We start from the raw sequence: 25,213 nt of genomic DNA on the forward strand, positions 1-25,213 counted from the left end.
AAAGCTCATTTCTGGAGCTAGGAAGCAAATGAGCTGTGGCAAGAAGCGGAACAGCAGAAAACAGCAGTGAATTAATTACAAGTCAAGTGTCTCAGGCTGGAATTAGAGTTCGAGGGGTCAGAGGGTCAAAGTAACTGAGTTTTCAGTGGGTAATTTGGTGCCTTGACATCCTTCAGCCCCGCTATTAGAGATGTGCTGGTGACTCAGGGATGAAAAGTGCATATGTCTCTGCGAGACAGCGGAACACACACTGAAGAAGGCAGATCAGAGCTGAAGTCTGATGCACCTCTCCTACTGTCGACAGCGAGGCCAGGCTGGCTGTAATAGGGAGGGCACAGATCCTACCCATCCCTTCGTGAGCCACTCGGGAAAGCGATGGCACTGCCCAGCCCCTGGACCAGGAGGAGGGCAGCTCCTCCCGGCCCCGCTCAGCTCCGGCATTCCCTCCCAGCCGACGCCGGTGGAGGGATGCTCTCGGAATACACGGAATCAGCTGCTCTTTGATGTCAGTACCTGCTCCTGTCTCGGCGGGGCGGGAGTGGGCGAGCGGAGCGCAGCGCAGCCGAGTCGCAGCCCCTGCTCGCCGGCTGCAGGAGGGCTCCTGCATCCCGCTCTCTGCCCGCCTCGTTGGGGTAAGGGGAGACCCCCCCTACCCCATCGCCGCTGCGGATCCACCGGGGAAGCTTGTCCAACTTTCTCCATCCCTGCCACCGGGACTCACTGCCATGGCCCCCGCCAACTCCTCCCGCAACTTCTCGGCTCCGGAGGCTCGGAACGGCTCAGGTGAGAAGGGGCTGCTCGGGGTGGTGGGGCGGAGAGCTTGGTGGGGGCAAGTCCGCCTGCCCATGGCTCTTGTGCTGCTCGGCGGTGCCGAGCCCCGTGCTGTTCGTACCCCATGAGGTGGGAGATGCTGAGCACAGGGACCCCCCAGCACCCCAAGCCCGGACCGCGGCCCGGGGAGAGCCGCCTTCAGCACCCGCGGGCGGACAGCTCCCGGGACACCCCCTCCTACAGCCCGACCACCAGCGTTGACCCCTATGGCTTGAAGCGATTCTGCCCTTTGGCTGTGAGGCTGTAACAGCACCAGCAGCCTGTGGATCGTAGCTGCAAAGAGATGGACCAGCCCTGCTAGACAGGGAGGGGAACGAGGCGTAGACAACATCGTTGGAGAGGGAGGCTAAGATCCTCATCAGTCTGTGTTTTCCATATTACCACTGCTCACAAATCAATAGTTGAGGGTGAGGCAGTTCTTGATGGTGCAGGTTGGTGACACTCTTCAACAGAAGGTGTTTTGTATGTGGTCTTTGACTCCCTCTGCACCAGCATGCCTTTTATCAACTGAAAGTGTGCTTTAAGCTGCTTCCTTCTGAAATGCAGCAAAGATGTGGTTTCTCGTGTGTTTGGGCATGACTGAGGGCAAAAATCACCTTAGAGGAAACAAAATAGGTCAAGTCCTCATTCAGCTCACATAGTGCAGTCTCCTTTGGGACTTTAAAAAGTAACAGGGCAGCCACAGATCTACAAACAGGGACAGGTCAATGCCTGAAGTAGCTGTTTCAGTAAACAGACACTGGGGTGTACACAGAAGCAGCACTGAAAATTCAGATTCAACGATCTCAAGATGAAAGAGCCTTTAGAAATTACTTTTGAGTATTTGATAGACATGTGCTTCTGGCTCCAGCCTCTGATACACGCATGAACAATTGCTTCACACTAGCTTCAAGCTAATAACTCTTGAGAGTCCTCCTTGGACAAACACCAGCAGCAGGCGAGATGCTAAAGATCTGTATGGGCTACCTTTCACACAAAGCCTTTGGGCTCGCACACATTCTGCTTTAAGGCCAGCTGAGCTCATTCCAAGTGTTACAGGATCACCATGAGGGCTGTATTGATTATACTGCAGGAAAAGGACATTTTTGTCTCAATTTCCAGCTGCCCAAGTGGCCTTTACATCTCACTCACACAGCCCAAGTCCCACTACACTCATTACAAACTTTGGGGCTAAGACACAGGAGAGCAGAACTCAATAGCTACCTGCAGAACAGCAGGACATCCTCCAGTTTCTAGTCCGCCACCTTCAAGCATTAAGGAAGTGTGAGATCTGTTTGGATGTGCAGGGGATCCACAGGCTGGGTACTGAAGTCTAAGTGTCAGGTCTCAACAGGGTGCTGATGACAGCATGTTATCTACCAAAAGCCATGTAACATGGGGCATTTCCTTGCATTAATGAGCAGCCAGGAGGAACAGGGACCATTTAAACCCCTACAAATGCCCTGGACCAGGCTTTTTTGTCTTATCAAAGACAAACCAAATCTGGCTTTCACCTATAGGTCCCTGCCAGCTCTGTGGCAGCAACTGCTCTACCGCACTCTTAACTTTGGCCTTGCTTATGTCTAAGCTGGCTGCTTCCTAGTGCCAGAGGGACTGAGGCAGTGACAGCTCATGTCCTGCTTCTAAGAGCACTGAAATATGACATAGAGGTGATACAGCACTCACTTCCAGCCACAGGCCAGCTGTGCAGCCCCAGTTATCCTCCCGATTCAGATAAGATTCGCTGTCACATCAGAGTAAACCTGGACAAGTTTGTACTCAAGGATTCTTGAGGTCAAAGCCAACAAACAGGCACTGGTAACAGACACTGCTTCGGCAGAGACACCATCTCATCGTTACTGTTATTTCACTTTACCTCCTCTTCCAGATTTCCCTAGGTTCTGTTGGAGGACACTTCCCCACTTCTACAGCTGCAGGCTGCTAAGGAGATGGAACAATAAAGTGACTGAAAGCACTTCCAGTTACCACCACATTCAATCATCTGCAATTCAATGAAAGACACATGCAGCTCAGGCTTAGAGACCATCTTGCGTGTCTGTAACAGCCACACAAATAACTCACACGAAACCTTCCACTAGGAAAGAAATCCCCATGTCCCATAAGAAAGGAGTAATGAGATCTGTCTGAGCTGAGATGGGTGATTTCAGACTCCATCACACCCTGCACATGGCATTTTGCACACCACAACTAGTGCCTCAGACACCACCTCCTGTGCCCAAGAGCAGAAATCCCTGTTCATTGGCACTGAGGGCTTGTGGCTTCAAAACAGGGTTTTAAACCCAGGTAAGGGACAAGAGAAATGTGAATTTAACTATGTTTGGGCCTCCTACCAAGGGCAACAATCAGACATCAGTGATGGTAATATAAGTGTTAGCAAGCAAGAATTTTCCCTTGGAAATCCACCTGCATCCAGAACTCAGGACAGCATCTTTAAACCATGTTTTAATCCTTGTAGTATTAGGACATTCCCTGTTGAGGGGTCACTAGAACATACTCCCAAATCCCTGTCTGGCCACACACCTGGATTTCTTTCTAGAAGAGAAACTAGAAAGGGGGAGAGGGGCAGGGAAGGAAGATGGAAAGGAGAGTATGCTCCTGCCTAACCCCAACAGAGCTGGGACACAGCCAGGGTACAGTCCTGGGTCTCACAAGACAGATAAGCATCAGTTATCTGCCTGCACGCCCAATAAACTCTGTGTGTGGTGCTGTACAATGGATAAACCACCCAGCAGATGAGCTGAGGCTTTCTGACAACAGCTTGAGCATTGAGTAGATCCAGATTTTGGCACCTCCTCAGCGGCTTCACTTCTTCCATGTGTAAAGCACCAGCTGCCTCACCCATTCACCTCAGAAAGAGCAGGGCAACCAGCACACCCTGCAGGAGAAGTTACTGTTGGCTCTGTCAGACAGTGGAGTGCAAAAGCACATCAGTCCGATGTTAGTTCCCAAAAACAGAGCTGGGGAGGTACAGGACAGAAGTGCATCAGGGGAGCTGGGAAAGATGCCCGCACATGGACACATTTGGGTAGTGTGCTGCATGTACTGAGCAGTGAAAAGTGTCAAATCCCAGCTAAGCCTCTCATAGTCTTAAACATCATTCCAAGCTACACCTTTGAGGGGCACCCAGCTGCAGGACAGGGCAAGCACAGGAATGGGCAAGGTGTTGCCTCTGGGTTGCACTCACTGGTTTGGTTTGTTTTGGCAGCAGCAGAGAAGCCAGCACCGTACACCAATGTGATCATGCCTAGTCTGTTCAGCATCATCTGCTTCCTGGGCATTGTGGGGAACCTCATCGTCATCTACACCATTGTCAAGAAGAAGAAACTGAGATGCAAACAGACCGTGCCAGATATTTTCATCTTCAACCTCTCCATTGTGGACCTCCTCTTCCTCTTGGGCATGCCCTTCCTTATCCACCAGCTCCTAGGCAATGGTTCATGGTACTTTGGAGCTCCTCTATGCACCATTATCACTGCTTTGGACACAAACAGCCAGATCACCAGCACCAACATCCTTACGGTGATGACACTGGACCGCTACCTGGCGACTGTTTACCCTCTAAAATCTACCTATGTCCGCACCCCCTGTGTTGCAGCTCTAGTTATCTGCCTGGTGTGGCTCCTCTCCTTCCTGACCATCATTCCCGTGTGGATGTATGCAGGTCTTATGCCTCTGGAGGATGGGACTGTCCGCTGTGCTCTCTTGCTTCCCAACCCAGAGACTGATATCTACTGGTTCACCCTCTACCAATTCATGCTGGCATTTGCTGTGCCATTGATTGTGATCTGTGTGGTCTATTTTAAGATCCTCCAGCACATGGCCACCACTGTGGTCCCATTGCCCCAAAGGAGCCTCCAGATTCGTACAAAAAAAGTCACCCGCATGGCAGTTGCCATCTGCTCGGCCTTTTTTATCTGTTGGGCTCCCTTCTACATCCTCCAGCTGGTTCACCTCGGCATCGACACACCATCCATGGCCTTCTTTTACGCCTACAACTTTGCCATTAGCTTGGGCTATGCCAACAGTTGCCTCAACCCCTTCCTCTACATTGCCCTCAGCGAGACCTTCAAGCGCCAGTTCTTAGTGGCCATCCGCCCTGCCAAAGAGCCATGTCGCAACAGCAGCTCCATCAACAACAACAGTGTAACAGAGGCCAGCGTGTGCCTGAAGCTGGCACCGGAATCCACTCAACAGACCCAGTTTCTGGAGGACTTCTCCCCACGCTCAGTAGCTCTGCCTGTGACTGTGGCTGTTCACTAGGGCGCTCGGAAGCGACCACCTGCAGATCTGTGAGTCGATAGAGAAGCAGCAGCTTCAAGCAGTTCTTGGTGCAGCATATGAACTGCAAGTTTCCACCTCCGAGAGTCCAGGTGCTTCTCTTTGTCATTGCAGGGCTCTGCTCCTACACTGCCCTTGGCCTGTGGGTTGCTGCATACTGCTGCATCGTTCCCCTCATGCATGGGAGGGCTCTGTCACACAAGACACTGGACCCCCAAAGAGGATGAACAGAAAAGAGGGAAAGAACAGAAAGGATTTCAAGGGGGAACATTCACCGTGGAAGAATAAAACCTTCATCAACACCACTGCCTGATGATTCCTCACCTCTGCGCCTGATCGGGGTTCCTAAGCAGCATGTCAATAGAGAGCTTCTTCATTCAAAACTTAAACCTTTGAAACACAATGTCATATATGTACTTCTGATAAGCAACCTGACCTGCAAGCTTTGCTGACTGGGCTCATGTCCTAGAAGCCAACAGCAGAGAGAGATCTTGGGGCCACAAGTCTCACCTAGGTCTGTTACTTGGCCTTTTGTTCCATCTGCTTCTTGTGGACTCTACTGTTTGGCAACCAGGACATCTCCAAGAACTGGCTAATTTTGATGCTAATCCTACGTATTTCAGGAAAAAAACCCAGGCAGTTCCAATTGCACTGCTTCAAAGGACTGCAAACAATAACCAGAACTACTGCTGCTAACACCAGCTTTGTGGCTTTTCATGGCAACGAGCAGGTTCTCACACCGCTAGCTCCTCATACTGCTCTTGTGCCTCGAAGCCTGCATGGCTATGGGGGAGCCATGCAGAGGGTTTGGAGCGGGACTGAAAAGCACAGTGTGCAGAGATCTGTGGGGTGAGGAGCTGTGAACAGGCAGCTCAGAGGAAGCAGTGTTGCTTATGCAGCTTTCTCAATGCTTTACAAAGTGGAAAGAGGGAAAATTAAATGTCTGTGTTTTGTATGTGCAGCTTTAACAGTCGGCGGTTAGGAAATAGCTTTACTCATTACAAAAGACTAGAGAAAAGACAGCACAGATGAGCTTAAGACAGGGGATTACACTGACAGCCTGTGCAGGGCTCCGAGGGGACCGTTCAGGCATTGTTCAACAGTGTCAAAGGTGGAGGAACTGGTTACTGTAGATGAATTCAGTATAAAGAAGAATTAAAACCATCAAACAGCACAAGAGAATTCGTTACCACACTTATGGTTTTGTGCCACCAACCACCCACTGCATATCCAGAACAGAAATTCACCCTTACACAGCAGAACTGTGTCACCTGCACAGGGCTTCCTAAGCCACGTGCACACTGACATGTGCTGTAATACCCCCACACTTGTAGGTATTGTGTACAGCCGATACTTCATTCTACACACAGGCATTCACTCACCTCTGGTGACGGAAGCAGGCTGGTGGGCTTGATTTTGACATCAGATGCAGCACATTCCTTTTTGAGCCATTGCACAAACCTTGTAACTGTGTCTCTCTGTACCTGCACCCCCGTCAGCAGCACATCCACACTGTGACTACGTGGTATCTTGTCAGTTTTCCACCCCTGTTTCCCTGGGCAATAAAGCCAGACACGGGTGGAGCTTTTGAGCTTTATGACACTGTCTCTGCCACTTTCGAACTGCCAGGAACTGTCAGCTGCAGGTTTTCATGGAGCTGCTTTGCTCTTTGGTCAATACCCACTCCAAAGGGCTCAGGAGCAAAGGTTGAGGAGGATGTGTGCTGGGCCAAGCCAGACCTGCTCTCAGGACAAAGGGAGTTATTGTGTTCCCTCCCTCTCATAAGGAAGTTAAGGGGAGGACTGGCACACTTCTCTGTGAGCAGAGGTGATAATAGTTGGGTGTTTTTTTTCCCTCTTTTAACACCAGCAAGTGGGAAATGGAAACAGACTGAACTGTCAGGGCTCTGAGAGCAGCACACTGTAGATATTATCTTGGCTGCGCAGTAAAGGTGTTAATGGTTGAGCTAGTCTGTTCCTGTCTGCAGTGAGTCAGTCTGACCCACTGCGGCCAAGCCACATGCTAAAAAGCACAGGGGCACCATAGGCTAACAAAGGAGGGAGGCCAGCACCAGGTGGTGCAGCACTCGAGAGGGTCTTTGTGGGGCAGACCTTTTCTAGATGTCATCACACTGAAGTCAAGACACAGAACACAGGCACCTTCCCTGGCTGAAGTCCTTTCAGAGCTCATTTATGTGCAGTGGAAAGCCATGGTCCCAACATCATGCACAAAGCTTCCCATTTAGCTGGTGTCTCAGCAGGGGCACCTACCCCTTCCCACCACCCTGCAATGGTTTTTATCCCCTCATGTCCCCAGGGGGTTCCTAGACCAGATGTCTGCCTACCAGCTGTGGGATCCCTCCCTTTCCATGTGCATTCATAAAAGCTGTGGCAAAGACACTTTGGGAACACAAGGATGCAGATACCTGTGGGTGTGCTTGGAGGGTGGGAAGAGAGATACAGACAGCATATAGCTTTCCCTAATTCACCCCAAAGCGCAGGGCAAGATGAACAAAAGCCTCTCCGATGAAGACAAAACCTTTTGATCCAACACCTTCAGAGGTGTCTCCTTACCAAGGGATCAAGGTAAGGCCTTCCAATAGCTGAACAGTCCCTGTGTACCTTGGAAAGACCTAATCCAAATATCCTACCCTTTTTCCCTATTTTTCTGAGCCAGCTTTAAGTCAGAGAACTTGTCCATGTCCTGCATTATGTTCAGCTTTATTGTCTTGTCTTTTCTGCTCTTTGTATCTATTATGCTATCCCCCACCTCTGTGCCTCACTTACTGATGGCAGAGCCTGAATAAAAGGCATTTCTGAGTAGAAAAAGACACAGCTACTCACACAGAGATAGGCAGCCTGAAGTGCTGTGGGGTCTGGCATGATGAGAAGGGCACAGAGATAACACAGTGTGTTTCCCTGCAATCCTGCCTCCCATACACAGCCCAGTGTCTCTTGCTTGACAGGAATAAGGGGAATCCAGCCAAATAACCTGGGGGAAAACCACCTCCAAACCCAAAGGGGGATAGGAAGAAACTATTCAATGTTTGCATCAATAGCCTGACACACTGGGTGAGACAAATTCCCTTGGCTCTTTTTGCCAGCACTTTTCCCATGTGCTCGGAGCTGCCTTGTCAGACAGCAGGAAGACAGATGGGTTCACTCTCCACCCCCTCCTTGTCCTCAGAGGTGTGACTGAAGCCACACGTCACAGCTCTGCTCTTGATGAACTCCCACATGGGGCAGATGGTCCAGTTACTTTTACTCCTGCTTTCCCAGATAGCAACAGAGCCCTCCTGGGCTGGACACAGCAGGATTCAATCCCTGGCTCACACTTCTGGTACCTCTTTTCCAGTACCCACATCCCTGTGTCCACATCAAGTAGAATCTCATGCTCCTGCCTTGCCCACTGTCATAGCTCTGCCAAGCCAGTTCTAATGACAAGCTGGAGCTGAGGTCCCCAAAGCCCTGCTAGGCTCCTCCTGGTACCCTTTCCCAGTCACCCTTCCCCATCTGGAGTCTGTGCAGCTAAACCTGCCCCAGAGCACACTGTGCCTGTGATGGAGAGCAAGGACAAGGCTGGGGGCTCCGGGTGGGGAGGAGGGAAAGGTGAGATGAGTCACTGGCCCCTGGGACACAGCCTTCTGTGGCAGGTTCTCCTGTGTGAGTAGCTGTGTCCTTTTCTACTCAGAAATGCCTATTATTAGTCAGGTGCTCCTGACTAATCGTGTTCCATCAATCCTCCTGGGCTGCTAATGGGATGCATTTCATTCAACAGGCTCCCACCGGTGGGAGAGGAGCCACGTGGCAGGTACAGATATGTTCCAGCCTACCCATTTCCCATTAGACCAGTGCAGGGACCATGCAGCAATGTCTTTTCTCACTCATCTCCCATTAGCAAAGCAACACACCTAAACCCTCACACAACCCCTGCAGCCTTTCCAGCTACTGCATCGCTGATGCAGTAGCTGGAAAGGGGACAGCACATTTCATCAGTGTAAAGTAAAGGGCTCCTCCAGCAGATCAGGCTCTTCAGAGCCTCCAGGCAACAGGAGATGTGTTTTTGAAGCTGTATTTACAGGGTAGCAATTGAATGGGAAGCTCACTGCACCACTGGAGAGTAAACCTTCAAAAGAGATGTAGACCCTCCTGATTGCAGGAGGGTATGAGAGATGATGCTTCCAGCTTTTGTTCCCTACCTATATCCCATTTGGGAAACAGCTCCTATGATCTTACAAGACCCGACAGCTGCTCTCTCACAGCATCTTTCTACCAGTAGGGTTATGCTGGCTGTTGAAATCACCAATCCTGATTCCCCCAAGTCTGGCTCAAGGGAGAGCAGCAGCACTGGCTTCTCCTGAAGGGTAGAGCTGGGCTTCAACAGCTGCAGAGTTACACTTGAGAAGTGGCTTTAGTACAAGACACGATGGTGCACGCAGCGCAGCGCTTTCAAAAGCACTTCTGCATGTGCTGAGGACAACCACGTTAGAAAAGCTTCCAGGGTTGACAGCTCAATACCTTTCACCATCTCTAAATGCTGCTTGCAAAAGGTCAAGCTTTGTATGAAAGAATCCTCCTCCAAAGCAAAGTCAGACTACACTGGTATCGCCTTCTCCACGCACAGCAGCTGGAAACCACAAGCACCAATGAAGACTCAAGGCTCCATCCTGCAGGTCCATACAGGGTTAGTCCCTTGGGAATGAGAACCAAGTTCTGCCCATCGCACCAGAGCCTGAGTTTACACCACAGCAGGGTGGGTTTTTAGCACAAGAGGGAGCAGACCTTACTCCAGGTACTGACTGCATCATCATCCAGCACCCCATGAGAAAAGGAGGTCTTCAGGGCCTGGCTCCACAGAGGAGCAGGGACTTTTCTGAGCTTCAATTAAACAGTGAAGGTTTCTCAAACCACGCAGGTTTTGATTTAGTCCTTAAACCTTATTTCTTCCACTTAAACCAAGCTAGGAGATGAGTCAGCCCTTCCCTCCAACCTGTGCTCCTCTGTCCCCTGCAGGTTTCCACTTGCAGGGGAGGCAGGCTGAGAGTAATGACATCATTTTAATTATTCAGGTGTTCAGTTATTAAGTTGCCTTTGCTAAGTCTGAAGAAGCTCTTACCATTCCCTTCCTACACGTGCTGCTGGAAGCACAGCAGCTCAGGGACTTGGGGCTGCCTTGCCCTGCTCCACCAGGCATTTCAGAGGAGAAAGCAGAGCCCTTCATAGCAGCCACAGCAAGGAGACTCCTGCCTCATTCAGGAGCAGTGCTTCTCGCACCCACATCCCACTGCAGGCTTGGGAATGCAGCCCTCTGCCTATTCTCTTGTGGGCCTTGACCACAGAAAGCCAACACTAATGTTGTGATATAGAGCACTCAATAGGGATAAGCATGGTGATGGAAATGGTGGGTGAAGTTATCGCTGATGAGAGCTTCTTAAAGCTCTTATTGACTTACTCCATTAGGAGGCTGGTTGTTGGAGGTGCATGCACCTTCTCCAGCAGCCAGCTCCCTCCCACTGAGGAATGGAAACAGGTTTGGAAAGGAACAGGGTGTTCACACCGAGGTCCCCTCTGTCTTCCTTCCATGCTTGTACACAAGGACTTCAGATTTCAACTCTCACAAAGCATTTTGAGGATTCAATCCTCTCCATCCACCCTTTCTTAATAGTCAAGTGCTTACAACCTTTTAGACCACAATCCCCAACTTAGACCTCCAGCTGCAATGTACATTCATTGTTATCAACACAGAAACTGCTTTAGAAGAGGGAAAGGAGTGAAATGTCACCTCTCACAGTGAGAGCACATCTCCTGTCCTTTGCTTTTATCCCAGTTGAGATGCTTCTCTCCCCAGCCAACCCCTGATGCTGAAGAAAGCACACAAACATTTGCTCCCAGGCTGAGCCATGTTGTGCCAAGCCGCGGCCCCCAGCCAGTACTGACACAATCTCTATGTTTAGGAGCACAAACACTGGCAGCTCAATGAGAGGGGACTCATTTGCTGGCATTAATATTCAGTCTTTCTGCAGCATGGGAAGCATCAATTGTTCCGTGTGAAATAAATCATGTGTCTTTCCTGGGGGGATTTTAATGAGGCCTCCTCCCTCCCAGACTGGGGGGAAAGAGGGGGAAAAAAAGGCAAAACAACATTCCAGCATCTCCCCATCAACCCTGCATAGTAATGGCCCAATCAGGGTAATTAGGATGTCTCCTGTGTGCTCAGGGAGGCTTTACCCAGCAAATTCAGCCTGCTGTTCATTATGTTGCTGCAGCATAGTGAATTCCTCCTGGGTTTAGAGGGAAAGGGAGCAGACCAGCTTTGTATGTAGTTGGGAAAAGGGCTATGTTGAGTATAGGTTTTGGCTTTACCTCTGGTCCTACAGGATCTCCTGGTATACTGAAGGCTACAGGATGGAAGAGGCTGCTGGTCTGGGTAGTTAGCTCTTAGGAGAGCCAGCATAAGGAACTACATGCCCTGGAGACCCCTTTATCTTCAAACTCCTTTGGGGCACTCAGCAGCTCCTCTTCCTGTGCCAACCAGAGCACACATGAGAGCAAAGAAACACGCATGCAGGAAAGTGAGACCCTTCCTGCAGAGCCACAGGAAAGCTCACACAATGTCCTGGCAAGGGACACAAATGGGAGCCTTTCCCATGGCTGCTGGAAGCTGGATGGACACTTCATCTCCCTTGCCTTTCTACACTATATCCCATAGAGCCACCATCCCCTAGGTCTGCATCCATATTCAGGCTGGCAGACCCTATTAAGCCCCTCTACTGTCAAGTTTAAGGAGCCCCAACAGTGATCCCATCACCCAGAGATGCTCTGGGAGAATCTATACCCCACCTCCCAGCCGCTGGCTAACACATGAGCTGCTCACAGCTCACATCACTGGCCTAATTTATCATCTTTCCAGTCTATGTGGCATCATGTCCAAGCTCAGGCTTGCTAGGAATGGATTAAGAGCTCCACAGTTGATATCCTGCTATTTTCTCATCTCCAGATTTGGCTAAAGCATGTAGCAGAAGGGTTGGTGTGCGGATATGAGATGAGGGAGGATACCACTGTGGTCTCAGTCAAGGCTGCACTGACCTAGCCACATAGCTGCACATTGAGATTTGGCTCAGTCTACAGCAACAGCAGCGACTGCTTAATTCTTCACAAGCCTGTCCAGACAGGCCTGGCAGGTAGGCTCAGTCCCTACCTTTTGTGGCTGTCTGCTCTTTTCCTTCTTGATGCCTCTGTTTCCTCAAGCCTGGAGAAGTTGCTTTAGCAGCAATAATTGCCAGCTCACATTTGTGAAACCATAGGAGTTACTGGCTTTGCTTGGAGAGGAAGGCTTGAAAGAGTGAATGAGGGGAGATTATAAAGCAAGATCTTAATGCAGAAGCTGTAATGTGCACTGTTGGTGTACAAGACACAAGGCAGCTGTGGACCAGACACTAAGCAATCTTCTGTCCTTCCATATCACATCTCTCTTCTGCCCACCCATAGCCTAACTTGCTCCTAGGACAGCAGTTAACCAGGGAACAAAACTGACACTCCAAAGGGGTGAAAATACCACCCAGGCTCAGCATCCATGTTCAGACAGATTGTTAATCCCTTCCAAAACGGGATGGCACCCCATCCATCGCACACAGGCACCCATCAGACAATCACAGGCACCGAATAGCCCATGATCACACAAGGAAACAGGCCAGTTGCACAGGCAGCCTCAGATCCCCTCCATTGCTTGGCCACAGGAGGAAATCCAGAGTCTGCTCTGGCCAAAATCCAGAGCCTGCCTCCACCAAAATTAATGACATGGGATTAGGGGAAAGCCAAGTAAAACAAGGTCTGAGTCATGCCAGAAGCTTCTTCTGTGGCTGCCCAAGAGTGGGGTTTGACATTTCAGGGCTCCAATTTCCCTGCCAAAAGGAGCTGCCAAAAAGGAAAGCTGACATGTTGCTGTCCTCTAGTTCGTTGAGTCTAATAATGTGAAATGCTTTACAAGTATTAATGACCCAGAGCTCAGATGATGGCTGGAGATAGGAGAATAATGATGATCATTTTATCCTTGGAAAGTGTAAGCTGTCATCTTGGATAAAACCTACAGTACCACTGAGAAAAGCAACTGCTTATCTTGATTCTGCCCTTTAGTAAAGGAAAGAAAAGCAGAAAAAAGTAGTGGGTTACTCAAGAAAAGACAAAGTTACCAGAAACACTTGTCTTCAGCATTATAAGTGACAGATAAGAGCTATAGACCCTACCAGCATCGGGGACCAGGCAGAGCAGCTGAGCAGTGATGTACTGGAGACAGGACATAACCCGCACTTCTTTCATCTCCCCACATCACCTCCTTGTACTAATTCTCTCAAAATGTGCTTATTCAAATAGCTGCCAAGATCTCAGATTCACTCATGGGTCAAGCCCATGGGATGTGAATATTGCTTCAGATGAGTACGAGGTTGCCTAAGTGACACGCAGCCAACTTAGAGAATTACTAGCAGCAAACAAGCTTCTGCAACGAGTAACAAGCTGTGTGATACATTAGTTCTGTCAGGAGTGCTTTTCAGGAGTGTTTAATCTTTACTTTAAAGAGGAGCCATCAATACTAATGAACTGCAATTGTGACAGCTTGGTGTAGAAGCCCAGATTTTGTATTCTGTATCTGACTCTTCCTGTTGTAAAGGGACTCAAGTGATGCTGCAGAAGCACTGGGTCTTCATAGTGATTCTTCAACCCTTTCACTACTGTGTTAGATGTTACAAGCATGTTGAAGCTGTCAAAGACCACACAGGCAGCTCACAAAGTTATATCTAAGCTCCAGTTCCTATTTTGGAACATTTTCCATAAAAACTTCAGCAGAAACTAATTTGTTTGCACACACACACTCAAGAAGGGCTGTCTCAGGACAGAAAGCAGCAGGGCATAGTCTGGTTATTGCAACCTCTGGAGAAGTGTTTATGTCAATAGGAACCCTTCATTGAAGCTCCTATGGAGAGGATCAGTCATACCAGGATACCTCAGCAACACTGAGTCACAAGCAGAAAATCCACATCGTGTTTCTCCCCTTGCAAGTAGCTGTTGGGTGATGTCCATCAACTCACTTGCAAAGGAAGCTTTGAAGATGTCTCATTGTGAAAGGAGCAAGATCCCACATCCCTGCTGGGAAAAAGCTGCTATCTCACCTTCCCATCAACTAGAATGGGATAACCCCAGAGGATGTCAAGTTTTAAGGAAATCCCACAGTTCCTTTACTCTGCTCCTCCCTTGATGATGAGTTAGGTAAGGGCAGTACCACCCCAACTGGGTTTGACTTGCAAGGCACTGCACAGAGGGAGGAATCTGGGGATGGCAAGGCGATGCTAACGGGACAAGAGCTGGCTCCTACACAACAGGAAGGCACCAGGAAACAAAACTCAGCTTATTGCTAGTCTTTTAATCAAAAAAGCCTGACTTCTGAAAGGGGAAAGCTGATACATTACAGGGTAAAGAAAGCTTTGAGGAATATGGAGTATAAAGTGCAATAGGAAGACTAGAAGAATTTCAAAGTACATATTCCTTTTTAACCAAAAGAATGATGAGGAAACAGGAGAAAAAAGCTAAAAGGCTTTTTGGACCAATGGCTAAGCCAGGTTTGGTCCTCACAAACTCCAAATAGGAACTTTTAGATGCTTTTATTAACTCCCAAAGGAAAAATTGCTGCCTGAAAGCAGAAGCCACTCAGTGACCCATGAGACATCTGCCTGCACTTGGACAGTGTCACGCATAAGGACACAGCTGGCAGTGGTAGCTCTGTGAGTGGCTTATATTGCCCCATCCTGCTGCTCCACATCACACTGGACATTTGTGTGTCCATGGCTGTAGTTCAGGATGCATTAGTGGGAACAGCAAACACCTCAAGGGGAAAAGATATTAGCCTTACTTGAGTCGTAGCTGGTTGGGAGCAGAGGGAGTGGGAATGAGTATTGATTAGAAGATGTTATACTGGTTTTGAAGCTTGCAAAAGTGCCTCTTCTGCAGCACCCTCTGGCCCATGTTATCAGCATTAACAACTCCATGCCCATAATTTGCAGAGGAACTGGAATTTATCCCCATTTCTACAGTTGGAGACACTGGTGCTTAATGCTGGGTCTGCCATATTCCAGTGAAACACAGCAGGTCCTGACTGTTCCGCTGTGAATTGCTCACCCTGGAGTATTCACATCTTTGCTGCAGCAGCCTGCCCAGCAGTGTTTGTCCACACAGGAGAACCAGAGTACACACACACTGTCTGCCTTCAAATGAGATGAGCTGATGGCTCTTCAGAGGCTTTGCCCTGGATGATAACACAAGGTAAAAACATCCATAGTTCTGCATACATTTCCTTCCCTCCTGACTTGATTTTTCCCTCATTGGGCTTCAACTTAGACATTTCCTCTCAGGTTCCCAGAAAAGGCTTTCAGCAGCCAGCAAGGTCAGGACACCAGGATGAAAAGTGCATCAAGTGGACAAAGTTGGTCAGTTTTCAGCAGGAAACTAGAAGCAAAACACCTTTAGTCAAAAAGATCTAGGACCAAGGGTGATGATGCAGGCACTGGGAAAGAACAGAGATGCAAGGAAGCTCTGAGGGCTTAGCCAAGGTTCCAGTCAGCACCATTTGTGCCACTTTGGGAGAAGAAACAGCCCAGAGAAACCTGCAGCACCCCTTAAGGCCTGTTTTAAGCTCCAGAAGGAACACTGGGCACTGGAGATCAGTGCCGGACAATTTCAGCCCTGAGGGAAGAGTAGTCAAAGGGAAACAATCATCGTGTTTTATGAAGGAAAGAAAGAACTTGTGGGTTTGGTTCTTTTTCAATAGAACACCTCAGAGGGCACTTCCTGCTACTTTCTCCTAGGGATGAAAATAAAACAAGAAATCAGCATCAGTTCCAAGTCTTTCAAGCAGATTTTGAAGATGGAATTATTGAGCTAACTAAACACAGGAGTTTTACCAAGTTCTGTTGCAGTCTGATTTGCCTCAAGTAGCTCTGTCAGGACACTTGATTTTGGCTGCTTATGCTACAGCTGTTTAGGTGGCATAGGGGTTAAGATACGCCTTCTTTGTTCTGCTCCTCTCCCTGGGCATGCCCTGGCCACCCTGTCGCCAAAACACCCCACACAGCAAACTAAATAAAGCCACCAAAGAGCAAAGCAGCATTCAGGGTCAGCAAGAGGATGCTGGCAACAAACCCATGTAACTTAACAGTGAAAGGTTCTTCCTGAGCTTCTGGCCTGTGTGCTTCCATCCTAATTTCCTCTGTTAGACAAAACTATTGTAACTGTTCAGAATGAACCTGGTGCTCAGAGTGTCTCTGCTGAGATATCCCTGAAGGAGGGTGATTGAACTGAGCAAAGACTTGATTTTCAATCCCTGCCCTCATACACATCTACCTGAAAGCAACTGCTTTGTTATGCTGAGCCTGAGTCCCTCCCAGCAACCTGCTGAGCACATCTTCATCTGAGAAAGGGGCAGCAGCATCCCCTGAGCATCCTCCACAGGGGCTGGCCCATGCCTGGCCCCTGCGGCCACACAGCTTTGTTTCCATAACCACCTTCCAGGATCAAACAGGGATACTTCAGCAAAAACACTTCTCTTCCTTCTGGGGGTTTGTTATTGATGTTACTATGGTTCCCACCTTCAGCTCAGGCCTTTAAAGTCAGGAACATCACTGTGTGCAAATGGAGGGAATTTTCCAATCACAGACCCACAGTACAAAGGGGCACTGCCTCTTTTCATACCAATTTCTTATTTATCACATTTGTGCAGAGGGACAAGCTCTCATTGTGCAACACAGCCCTCGAATCAGCAGCACTTGAAGCACAGACACTCAATAGACCTTTTCTAATTTAAAACCTGAATGAGTTTCAGCTTACTGAATGACTTGCACAGCTTCCCCCCCTCAATTATACAATGAGTATTAAAAGTCAACCCCCACATTTGATGTGTTGTGAAGTCACAAACAGACTTTGTTCTGTTGGGCAGTAACAGATCCAGAATCAAGTGGATCAATACCTTTTGAATGCTTTCCCTGCAACTCTCCTCCCACATGTATTTACTTTCTATGAGAATCTGGGCAAATTTACTTTACTTGGATAAGCTGAAGCTTGAGCTTATTCTCGGAGGTGTGTGCGTAAGAACTACCCCTGCTGTTTGTGCATGGTTGAGTCATGATAACAGCAAGATTAAACACCATGTTTTATCGTGAGCACAAGTGTGCACACACGGGCCTGCTGCATGCAGGATTTAACAAACCAGAAAGGCACGCTAAACAGCTACAAATGCAGTGATTATTCAGATAGTCACAGATAGGGCACCCACCCAGGGAGGCAGACCTGAATAGCTCCAGCACAATTATAACCCTGCCATTACACTGGATAATTTCCTAGCAGACACGCCAGACTCCCCCAGCACAACACAGCCTTTGAGCCAAAGATCTATAAGCCAATTTACATGGGAAATTAGGAGGTGTCAGAAGAGGCAGAACTAGACAGGTCTCAAGGATATTAATTCGTGCTCCCTTAGCCCTGAGCTTTCAACGTATCATTAATTTAAGATCATTGATGTTTGACTTTCAGCAACGCTGTGAAAGAGGGAATGCTTTACTTAATGCTGCGCTTGAGCTGGGTGAAGATAAACCACCGAAAGAACCAGCCTGCATGTGCAGTGAAAGCCCTTGAAGCCCAGCCACACTGGGATACTCACTCCAACAGCAGACAGACAAAGGCTCACCCCAGCCCACAGCATCTCTGCATCCCAGACACCAACTGCCAGCAACACAGAAGAGATGACAAATGACACCCAGCTACCACCACAAAGAGCTCGTAACTTCACAGCTTACCCAGCACCATCTTCCCCATTTCCACCTCCTCCCAAGCTCTCTGATCAAAGCTGTAGGCACTCAGGGCTGTGATGGCTTTGCTCTGGAGTACACCTCCCTCCCTCCAAGCACTACAGGTTGTCAATCAGTTTGATACAGTGGGGTGTACAGGACACCCAGCACCCTGCCAGTGTACTCTTATCTGCAAGCAATTTGCTGTGGGCCAACAAAGCAGCAACCAATTAATTCATGGCTGGGTACAGTTACATCAATAACGAAGTGGATAAGAGATACAACCTAGTAGTGCCTGCTATGAGCAAATTAGCTGTCCGTTCAGGCAGAGCAGCACACAGTAATGAGCAGATAGCCATATCAGTGAGTCATTGGAAGGGACACTAGAGCTCCTGTTGGATGATGCTACCAAGTTTTAGCTCTTCCCAGGAACTACAGCCTCACACAAAGACAGGGCAGAAAAGCCATTTCCATCAGGCTGAACAAACACAGCTGTGAGATGCTGGGGTTTGGCCATGCGGCTTCTAACAGAGCATCCAGCATCCTCCGTGCATCCACACAGTGAGCAAGTACTTGTCTTCATCAGCTCCAGGAGGCAGCTCAGCTCACCAAGGAGGGCTGTGCTGGCAGTGAAAGTGCCTCCTGCCCTGCCTATCAGCACACTGCAGCCTCTGCACTTTTGTTCGTTTGGATACAGACACTTGGGGTTTGCTTTGTCCCTCCTCCTTTCCCTGGACAGCAAAGGCTGGCAGCCCAGGGGATCATCATAGAATGGTTTGGGTTGAAAACGACCTTAAGATCACCCAGTTCCAACCCCCTGCCATGGGCAGGGACACCTCACACTAGACTATGCTGCCCAAGATCATGTCTTACTGTGTGTCTGACACAGCAACTCCTGCGTCTCCAGTTCTGGCCTTTTGGCTATGATTGCAGTATAAATACCTCTCTTGCTCCAGTTCATGCCTGCAGTGGTGCAGCCCCCAAGAATTCAGCAACTCACAGACCTGACACTGTCTATAACCCAACAACATGGGCAGCATCCTTCCTGTGCCAAAGCTCTCCCCACAGCACAAGAAACCAGCCTTTCAGGTGCTACAAGGATAGAAGGCAGTAAGTTCTGTGTGAGATGTGCTCTTTAGGTCTCTCCCCCCAAATTGCCACCCTATAACTACTTCATTTTGGGTTCTTACCCTCAACTCTTGGTGCTTGGTGTGACAGTACTCCAACCCTCTGCCATAACAAGGTCAGCATCAGTGGAATAGGAGCTGAGTGTGACACATCTCTCCCTGGGATCACATATAATTTCCACCACCACAAGAAGGAAACTGCCTCAGAAGGAAAGGGCAACAACAGTTGAAAATCACACCAAACAGCCACACCAGGACTATGACCACATTGCCACGTGCACTGCTGTAGGCAGTGCTGGTCCTCATGCTTTGACACTGAATTCACATCCTCCCTTGGTAATGAAGACTTCCAAGACTTCATAAAATGACTTTAGATTACAAACCAAGGCTGAGAGTACCACATCAGAGGCTCTCCTCTTCCTCCCAGGAGCCTGAATCCATTTCAACTCAAACAAAGAGCACTGGTGAGAGGAAAGTGTTGTATTTCTCCATTAGCATTTCCTGACTTCTCAAAACACCAAGCAATTGCTCCAGAAACTCACTTCTCCCATGAGTTAAAGTGGTGGAGGAGAAGCAAATAGGCAGCACCATTGCAGACCAACAAAGGATGGAGGTGGCCCCAGCAGTCATTTCACTCTTCCAGCTGAGACAAACACCCTGCCCAGCAGTAACTGCAGGTCCTCATGCAGTTTAACCCTACAAGAAGGTCTCTGTCCCCTCTGTAGACACCAAACCCCCGGTCTCCAACCTGCCAAACCAGCTGCCCCTGCAGCAAGGCGCTTTCTCCTCCTGAATCTGTTTCACCTGCAGCTTTTCCAAGAGACTTAAATTCATTTAAAGCCAAAATTAAAACTCAGCCTTTCATGTTATCCTTAAAGGGCTGCAGAACCAGAAAGTTCTTCGCATCTGAGTGGGGCCAGGTCATCCCACATTAAAGATGGGGCAACCAAGCTGCATTTGGTTAACACCTAAGGATTAATCAGCACACACTGAACCCAACCCAGGCCAGTCACTTGTTTACTGAGCAGCCACATAAGAAACCTGGAGATCTTTCAGCATCAAGCACTTGCAAAGGCCTTTGTAGAAGGACACCTTTATCCTCGTGTGATTTAAAGCTTAGAGCTCAGTTCAGTTCTCTCCCCTCGCTCCAACCCGGGGGCAACACTTCCCTGCAGCCCGAGGACCTGTGACTCAGTTATGAATCACCAGCCAACCTCTCCATCTCATGCCCAGCACCAAACCGAGCGCAGGAACAATTAAAGAGATGTATTGTCATGCTAAGCAGCCTGCCGGGCTCCTGCAGTCCCGACAGCTCCTCCATTCACCGTCTGGGTTGCAAGGGGCAGAGGCATTTCTCAGACAAGAGCTGGCAATGGTGCTTTTCGGGCTGGTTTAGCGGCAGTGGCTGCGGGCTGCGCTGTTGCCATGCCGCCTCTAACCAGCGGAGAGGAGCAGGAGCGCTGGGACACAAACCCCCAGCCATGAATCACACACGGCAGCCAGGCTTGGGAAGAGTTTGAGCCTCTGAGCTGTCAGAGCAATGCACAACTTAGATGCAGCCGGGGTCAGGGCCAGAAAGGGGCTGTGAGCCGAGTGATGGCTGCCCACAATAGCTCAGTTTACTCATTCGGACCGAACTGGAGACTCACTTTAGCCTATGGAGAATTAATGTGGTAAAAAATAGAACCCAAGAGGCTTTGGACAAGGAAACATGAGCAGTGCTTTTCCCAGCAGCTCAGCAGGCTGCACACACTCCTGTGGAGGGGACCACATGGAGTGGCGAGTCCCCAGCATGAACACATCACCAAGAGTGATGCAGGTGGAGGTCTTTGCTCTCCAGTTCTGTGATAGACAAATCCTTCCTAAACTGGTAGGCAAAGTTCTCCAGTTTCCCAAGCACGCTGGAGAATGAAGGCAGTGGTAGGAGGGCAGCAGAGTCCTGCCAGCACTGGGTAGCAGTATCCTTTGTCCTATAGTAAGCTCCATTCTGCAGAAGAAGTAACAGCACTACTTCATTTGGATGGAAGGGGGGTGAAAGGGCTCATCCAAAGCAACAACATAGCAAAGTCTAAGCTCACTTGTGCTGGAATTACTTCACTGTATTGCCCTCCAGACAGTGACACTAATCCCTGTCAGTCACTCACTGAGCAGTTTCAGCTCTGTAGGTTGCTCAAGAGCAGTTTTGTGAACAGATGCCATTTGAGATGGAGTGTTTTAGTTCTTTTTTGCTAAGCACAAGATATCATTTGGTTTGCAGGACAAAGACATTTGTATTTCAGAAGACACATAAGTAGTTTCCAGTCCTTCTCACAAGCTTTTCTGACAGTAAATGTAGTTGGTGACCATTCAAAGTAGAAGTGAAGTCCCTTGTATGAGACAGCGAAAAGATGTTCAAGTATCCACTCAGCTTTGAGACACTTGAGAATGCAAAATCCACTTCCAGAGCACCTCAAACACTTGAGCAGCTCAACATCTCCATGAACTGGGAAACTGCTGCTTTAAGGGTCACATAGTGGGCCACAGTAACCAAATACCTTGTTCACATTCATCCTGGGAGGACTTACTCCATCCCATTTTTGTGGGGAAAAAAGACCAGCCTCCACTCATGCACAGATAACAAAGAAAGCTCCACAAAACTTCTCCTACCACCCATGCTGGCAGCCTGGTTCAGGCTCTGCAGGATGTCCCTTATCCCCAGGCTGCCACATTCCCACCACAGACCAGGAGCTTGGGCTCACACCAATCACTGCAGCTCTCCTGGTTCAGGACAGCCCCATTCCCCATGGATGCATGCACTCCTCCAGCCAGCTGTGGTGGGAAGCTGAGTTCCAGTGTCTTACCTGGAATTAAACCTGCTCATCCTTACAGGAAGAGCTTATGATTTGCCAGCACAAGACAAGTTTAAGAGAAGCGACCAGATGGAATGAGGCAGGAAACTGGGAGAGATGCTCCCAGAGGTCCAAGAAGCCAAGGGTTCCACACTGTCCCACTGCTTTTAGGTTTGGACCATGACCCTTGCTGAGCTGTCAGGGCTCTCTGTGACACACAGCCAAGAACAGGGTCAATGTCCTAGCAAGCAAGCTTGCAATGGTATGGACCCATATCCCAGCACCCTCCCTGAGCTCAGGCTGAAGGAGACATCACAGCACTGGCTGTCAGGAGTTATACAGTAACTCTGCAGTTAAAATAGACCAATAGAGCTCTCTGCTCTAACCGTGGTTACTGGAGGCCAGAGGAGCACAGAGGCACATCATTAGAACTGACCCAGCTGCCCTGGAAAATTCATCTGACCCCCTTTGAGAGGGAGGCACAGGGCAAGAGTGGGATACAGAAGGAAGAGGGATGGATTCCCTCTTATTGCCCCTGCTCAGCACGAAGGCTTCGGCTCTATTATAGGCGACCTCCACCTCATCTGCACATAGGCAAATCTCAAAGTGAACAAACAAGTTGAATGGAGCAGCTTTGATTTCCAAAGAGGATGGATTTCTTATTTCTTCTTGGGTTTGCAATTTTCTCCCCATGCTGCAGAGGATATGAACAAATGAACAGGGAATGAAAGGGATTAATGAATGAATGAGTGGGACCTGGGCTCCAGGCTGCAGGAGGAAGGGGGGAAGCCAGCCACAATGCCAGGGAGTGCCAGAGCAGATAACCCACCCCTATGGCTAGTGTTTAGCATTACAGACACCAGGGGCTCCCGCGATCCCTCCCTGTTCAAATGGAGATGAATTAACAAACATCTCTGGAAGGATTCACTTAAAGGGAACAATTCAAACAAACACAAAGGTAGGAAGGGTTTAAAGTTTAGACCAACTGCATATTGCATAGTGAGGCCTTTGCAGAAACCCTGTACTTCCAATTGCTGACACCATTCAGATTTCCAGCAGCTTTTGCTGTCCTTGAGAGATGGAGCCATGTGATGCTGGTTTCATCCCGAAGTCTTAAACTGCAGACAACCAAGGCAGCATTTGGTATTTACCGAGGTATTTACACCAAACATCACTCATTCAAGACCTGTTGACTCTCCTGATGTGGCTCTGTGGAAGCTTCAAAACAAGCAAAAGTTAAATCATCTTCTCCCCCTTCTTATTCTCAAGCTGTTTGAAGTAAAATCCAACATGAGGGGATTAGAGGCAAAATTTGGGATTAGGATTTGTTTTCAACCTGGTCTGCTTCACATGGCAGTTGGTTTCTAGTACTGATGCACCTATAAACTGCATCAACGCACCCTCTGCTCTTGATGCCCCATGACCTTTGCTGTGGCTCCCCAGTGCTTGGGGATGATGGGGCACATGAAAGCCACCTAAAAACCACCATGGTTTGGGCTGGAGAAACAAGCAACACCACTCTCTAGATCTAAAGAGTTAGCAGTTACCCATCATGCCATTATAATGCATGGTTTAATTTAAAAGCAAAGCTTAATTTGCAGATTAATTACTGTAGTCTTGACTGGATGAGCTTGCAATAAATCACCTGGGTGTGAAATTGCACAGCAATTACCTGATGGCACATAAAGCATGTAAATGTTGGTAAAGAGGTGTCACCTAATGGAGACTGATGTTGGGGAACTGCAGGCTACAGCCAGCAGAAATCACGGTGCAAAGCAGGTCAGGGCAGTAGGTGGCAAAGAGAGCAGAGATCAGGATGCTGAGCACCATTCAAATCAGCCTTTGGGAGCAACAAGCAAAACTAATGCAGGATTTGCAGGAAGCAACAAGTTATAATGGAAGCTGCTGGAATTTCTCACAGTGTTGGGAGAGCAGATTCAAGATGAGCCACTGCTCAGCCCCAGCCTCACTTAGTGAGGAGCAACATGGACAGCCCTCAAGGGGATTAACCTTCAATTGACAGTGATGTTGCAGCAGACAGCAGTGTCCTGGTGCCACAAGCCCAGGTTTCAGAAGCATCACATCTCACCATGAACAGCCCAGTCCTGCAAAGCTATTCCTGTACAGCAGCTATTCATTTACAGCATGCTAGATGATCGTAAGGTCCTTTCCAACCTTAACTATTCTATGGTGCTATGCTTTGGGATGCAGATCTCTGATCTGAATGGCTTTACACTAGCAGGCCCAAGTGTGTTGTTTCCTCCAAGTCAGGATGAGCTGGAAAGAAGGCAAGTTTAGAAGTAGCAGGGTTTACACCTTAGAGAAAAGTTTGACACCCTCATAACCCCCCTATGGGATGTCTGGGTGACATCTCCCCCTCCACAGCACCAGCATTACCACCCCACTACATGCTGCATTGGTGCCCAAACACTTGCTGCTGGCACAGCACCAGTGCTGCTGGATCAGATAGTCCAAGAGGCAGAGGGAAAACCTACCATCCCCCTGGAGGTGATCCCAGAATGGGCAGGTGGCATTGCTGAGTAAAGGTGGCACAGTCCTGCAGAGCTGGAGAGAAGAACACCTCAGTCCATCACTGCTAAGGACACTTGCAGCCTCCTAGGTGAGATGCAGTTTGCCAAAGGAGCTGGGATTTAGTAGCCTGATCAAAGCACTAGGAACAAATGTCAGATGGAAGCTGTGAGTGTGCAGCTTTATACACACTCATCTTGAGTTAAGAGGAGTAGCCAAACCAGGCTGTGATCTGTATCCAGGGCCAGGGCATTGATTACAGCCAGCAGGAGATGTGGATCCTTCTCTAATTCAACATTGGCTCTTTCACTGCAGGTTGCCCACAGGGTTGCTCAGCAACACAAGGGCTCATTCTACCAATTTATCCAGGGTGAGCCCTTGGACTCCCAAGAGGAGATGCTCTTACCTGGCACTGTGTGCAAGTTGTACTTTCATTCAGCCAGGATGAGCTGCTGCAGAAAACCAGGAGCTCCTAGCACCCCAAAGGTAAGGAGGACATCGTTCACAGGGGTATAATGCTGCCTGCATTGGATGCTCCAAGCAAAAAGCAGCACATTTACATGGCACAACTGCCTGAAAACCACATTAACACCTTCCATCCCAGCAAACAAGATGCTGGCAGCAGCTTTGGTTGTCCAAAGTTGCAATAGGGTTAGATTGATCCAGCGCTTCATCAGGGATTGTAGTGATAGGATAAGAAGGAATGGGTTAAAACTGAAACAGGGGAAGTTCAGGTTAGATATAAGGAAGTTCTTTACTGTGAGGGTGGTGAGGCACTGGAATGGGCTGCCCAA

The 25,213-nt window shown here is 49.0% G+C and overlaps 1 protein-coding gene across 2 annotated transcripts; it reads left to right on the plus strand.

Annotated features, from left to right (window-relative positions):
* Positions 1-397: 397 nt before the first annotated feature.
* On the plus strand, positions 398-6,671 carry MCHR1 (melanin concentrating hormone receptor 1). Of its 2 annotated transcripts, none has more exons than XM_005144305.3 (2): positions 398-783; positions 4,037-6,671. In XM_005144305.3, the coding sequence occupies exons 1-2, from the start codon at positions 504-506 to the stop codon at positions 5,089-5,091; spliced, it is 1,335 nt and encodes a 444-aa protein (XP_005144362.3). In that variant the 5' UTR covers positions 398-503; the 3' UTR covers positions 5,092-6,671. The 2 variants fall into 2 exon arrangements, with proteins under 2 accessions (XP_005144362.3, XP_030900706.2); XM_031044846.2 differs by having other exon boundaries at positions 4,040-6,671.
* Positions 6,672-25,213: the final 18,542 nt, after the last annotated feature.

The sequence above is a fragment of the Melopsittacus undulatus genome, chromosome 11 (genome assembly GCF_012275295.1).
Source record: "Melopsittacus undulatus isolate bMelUnd1 chromosome 11, bMelUnd1.mat.Z, whole genome shotgun sequence".
In the NCBI taxonomy this organism is placed as follows: domain Eukaryota; kingdom Metazoa; phylum Chordata; class Aves; order Psittaciformes; family Psittaculidae; genus Melopsittacus; species Melopsittacus undulatus.

What these genes read in the sequence shown, in the direction of transcription:
- MCHR1 (XM_005144305.3), top strand. Translation starts at nt 504, where the DNA reads ATGTCAGTACCTGCTCCTGTCTCGGCGGGGCGGGAGTGGGCGAGCGGA. An exon ending in GGAGGCTCGGAACGGCTCAG is followed by an intron (nt 784 to 4,036) that starts GTGAGAAGGGGC and finishes TTGTTTTGGCAG; the next exon opens with CAGCAGAGAAGCCAGCACCG.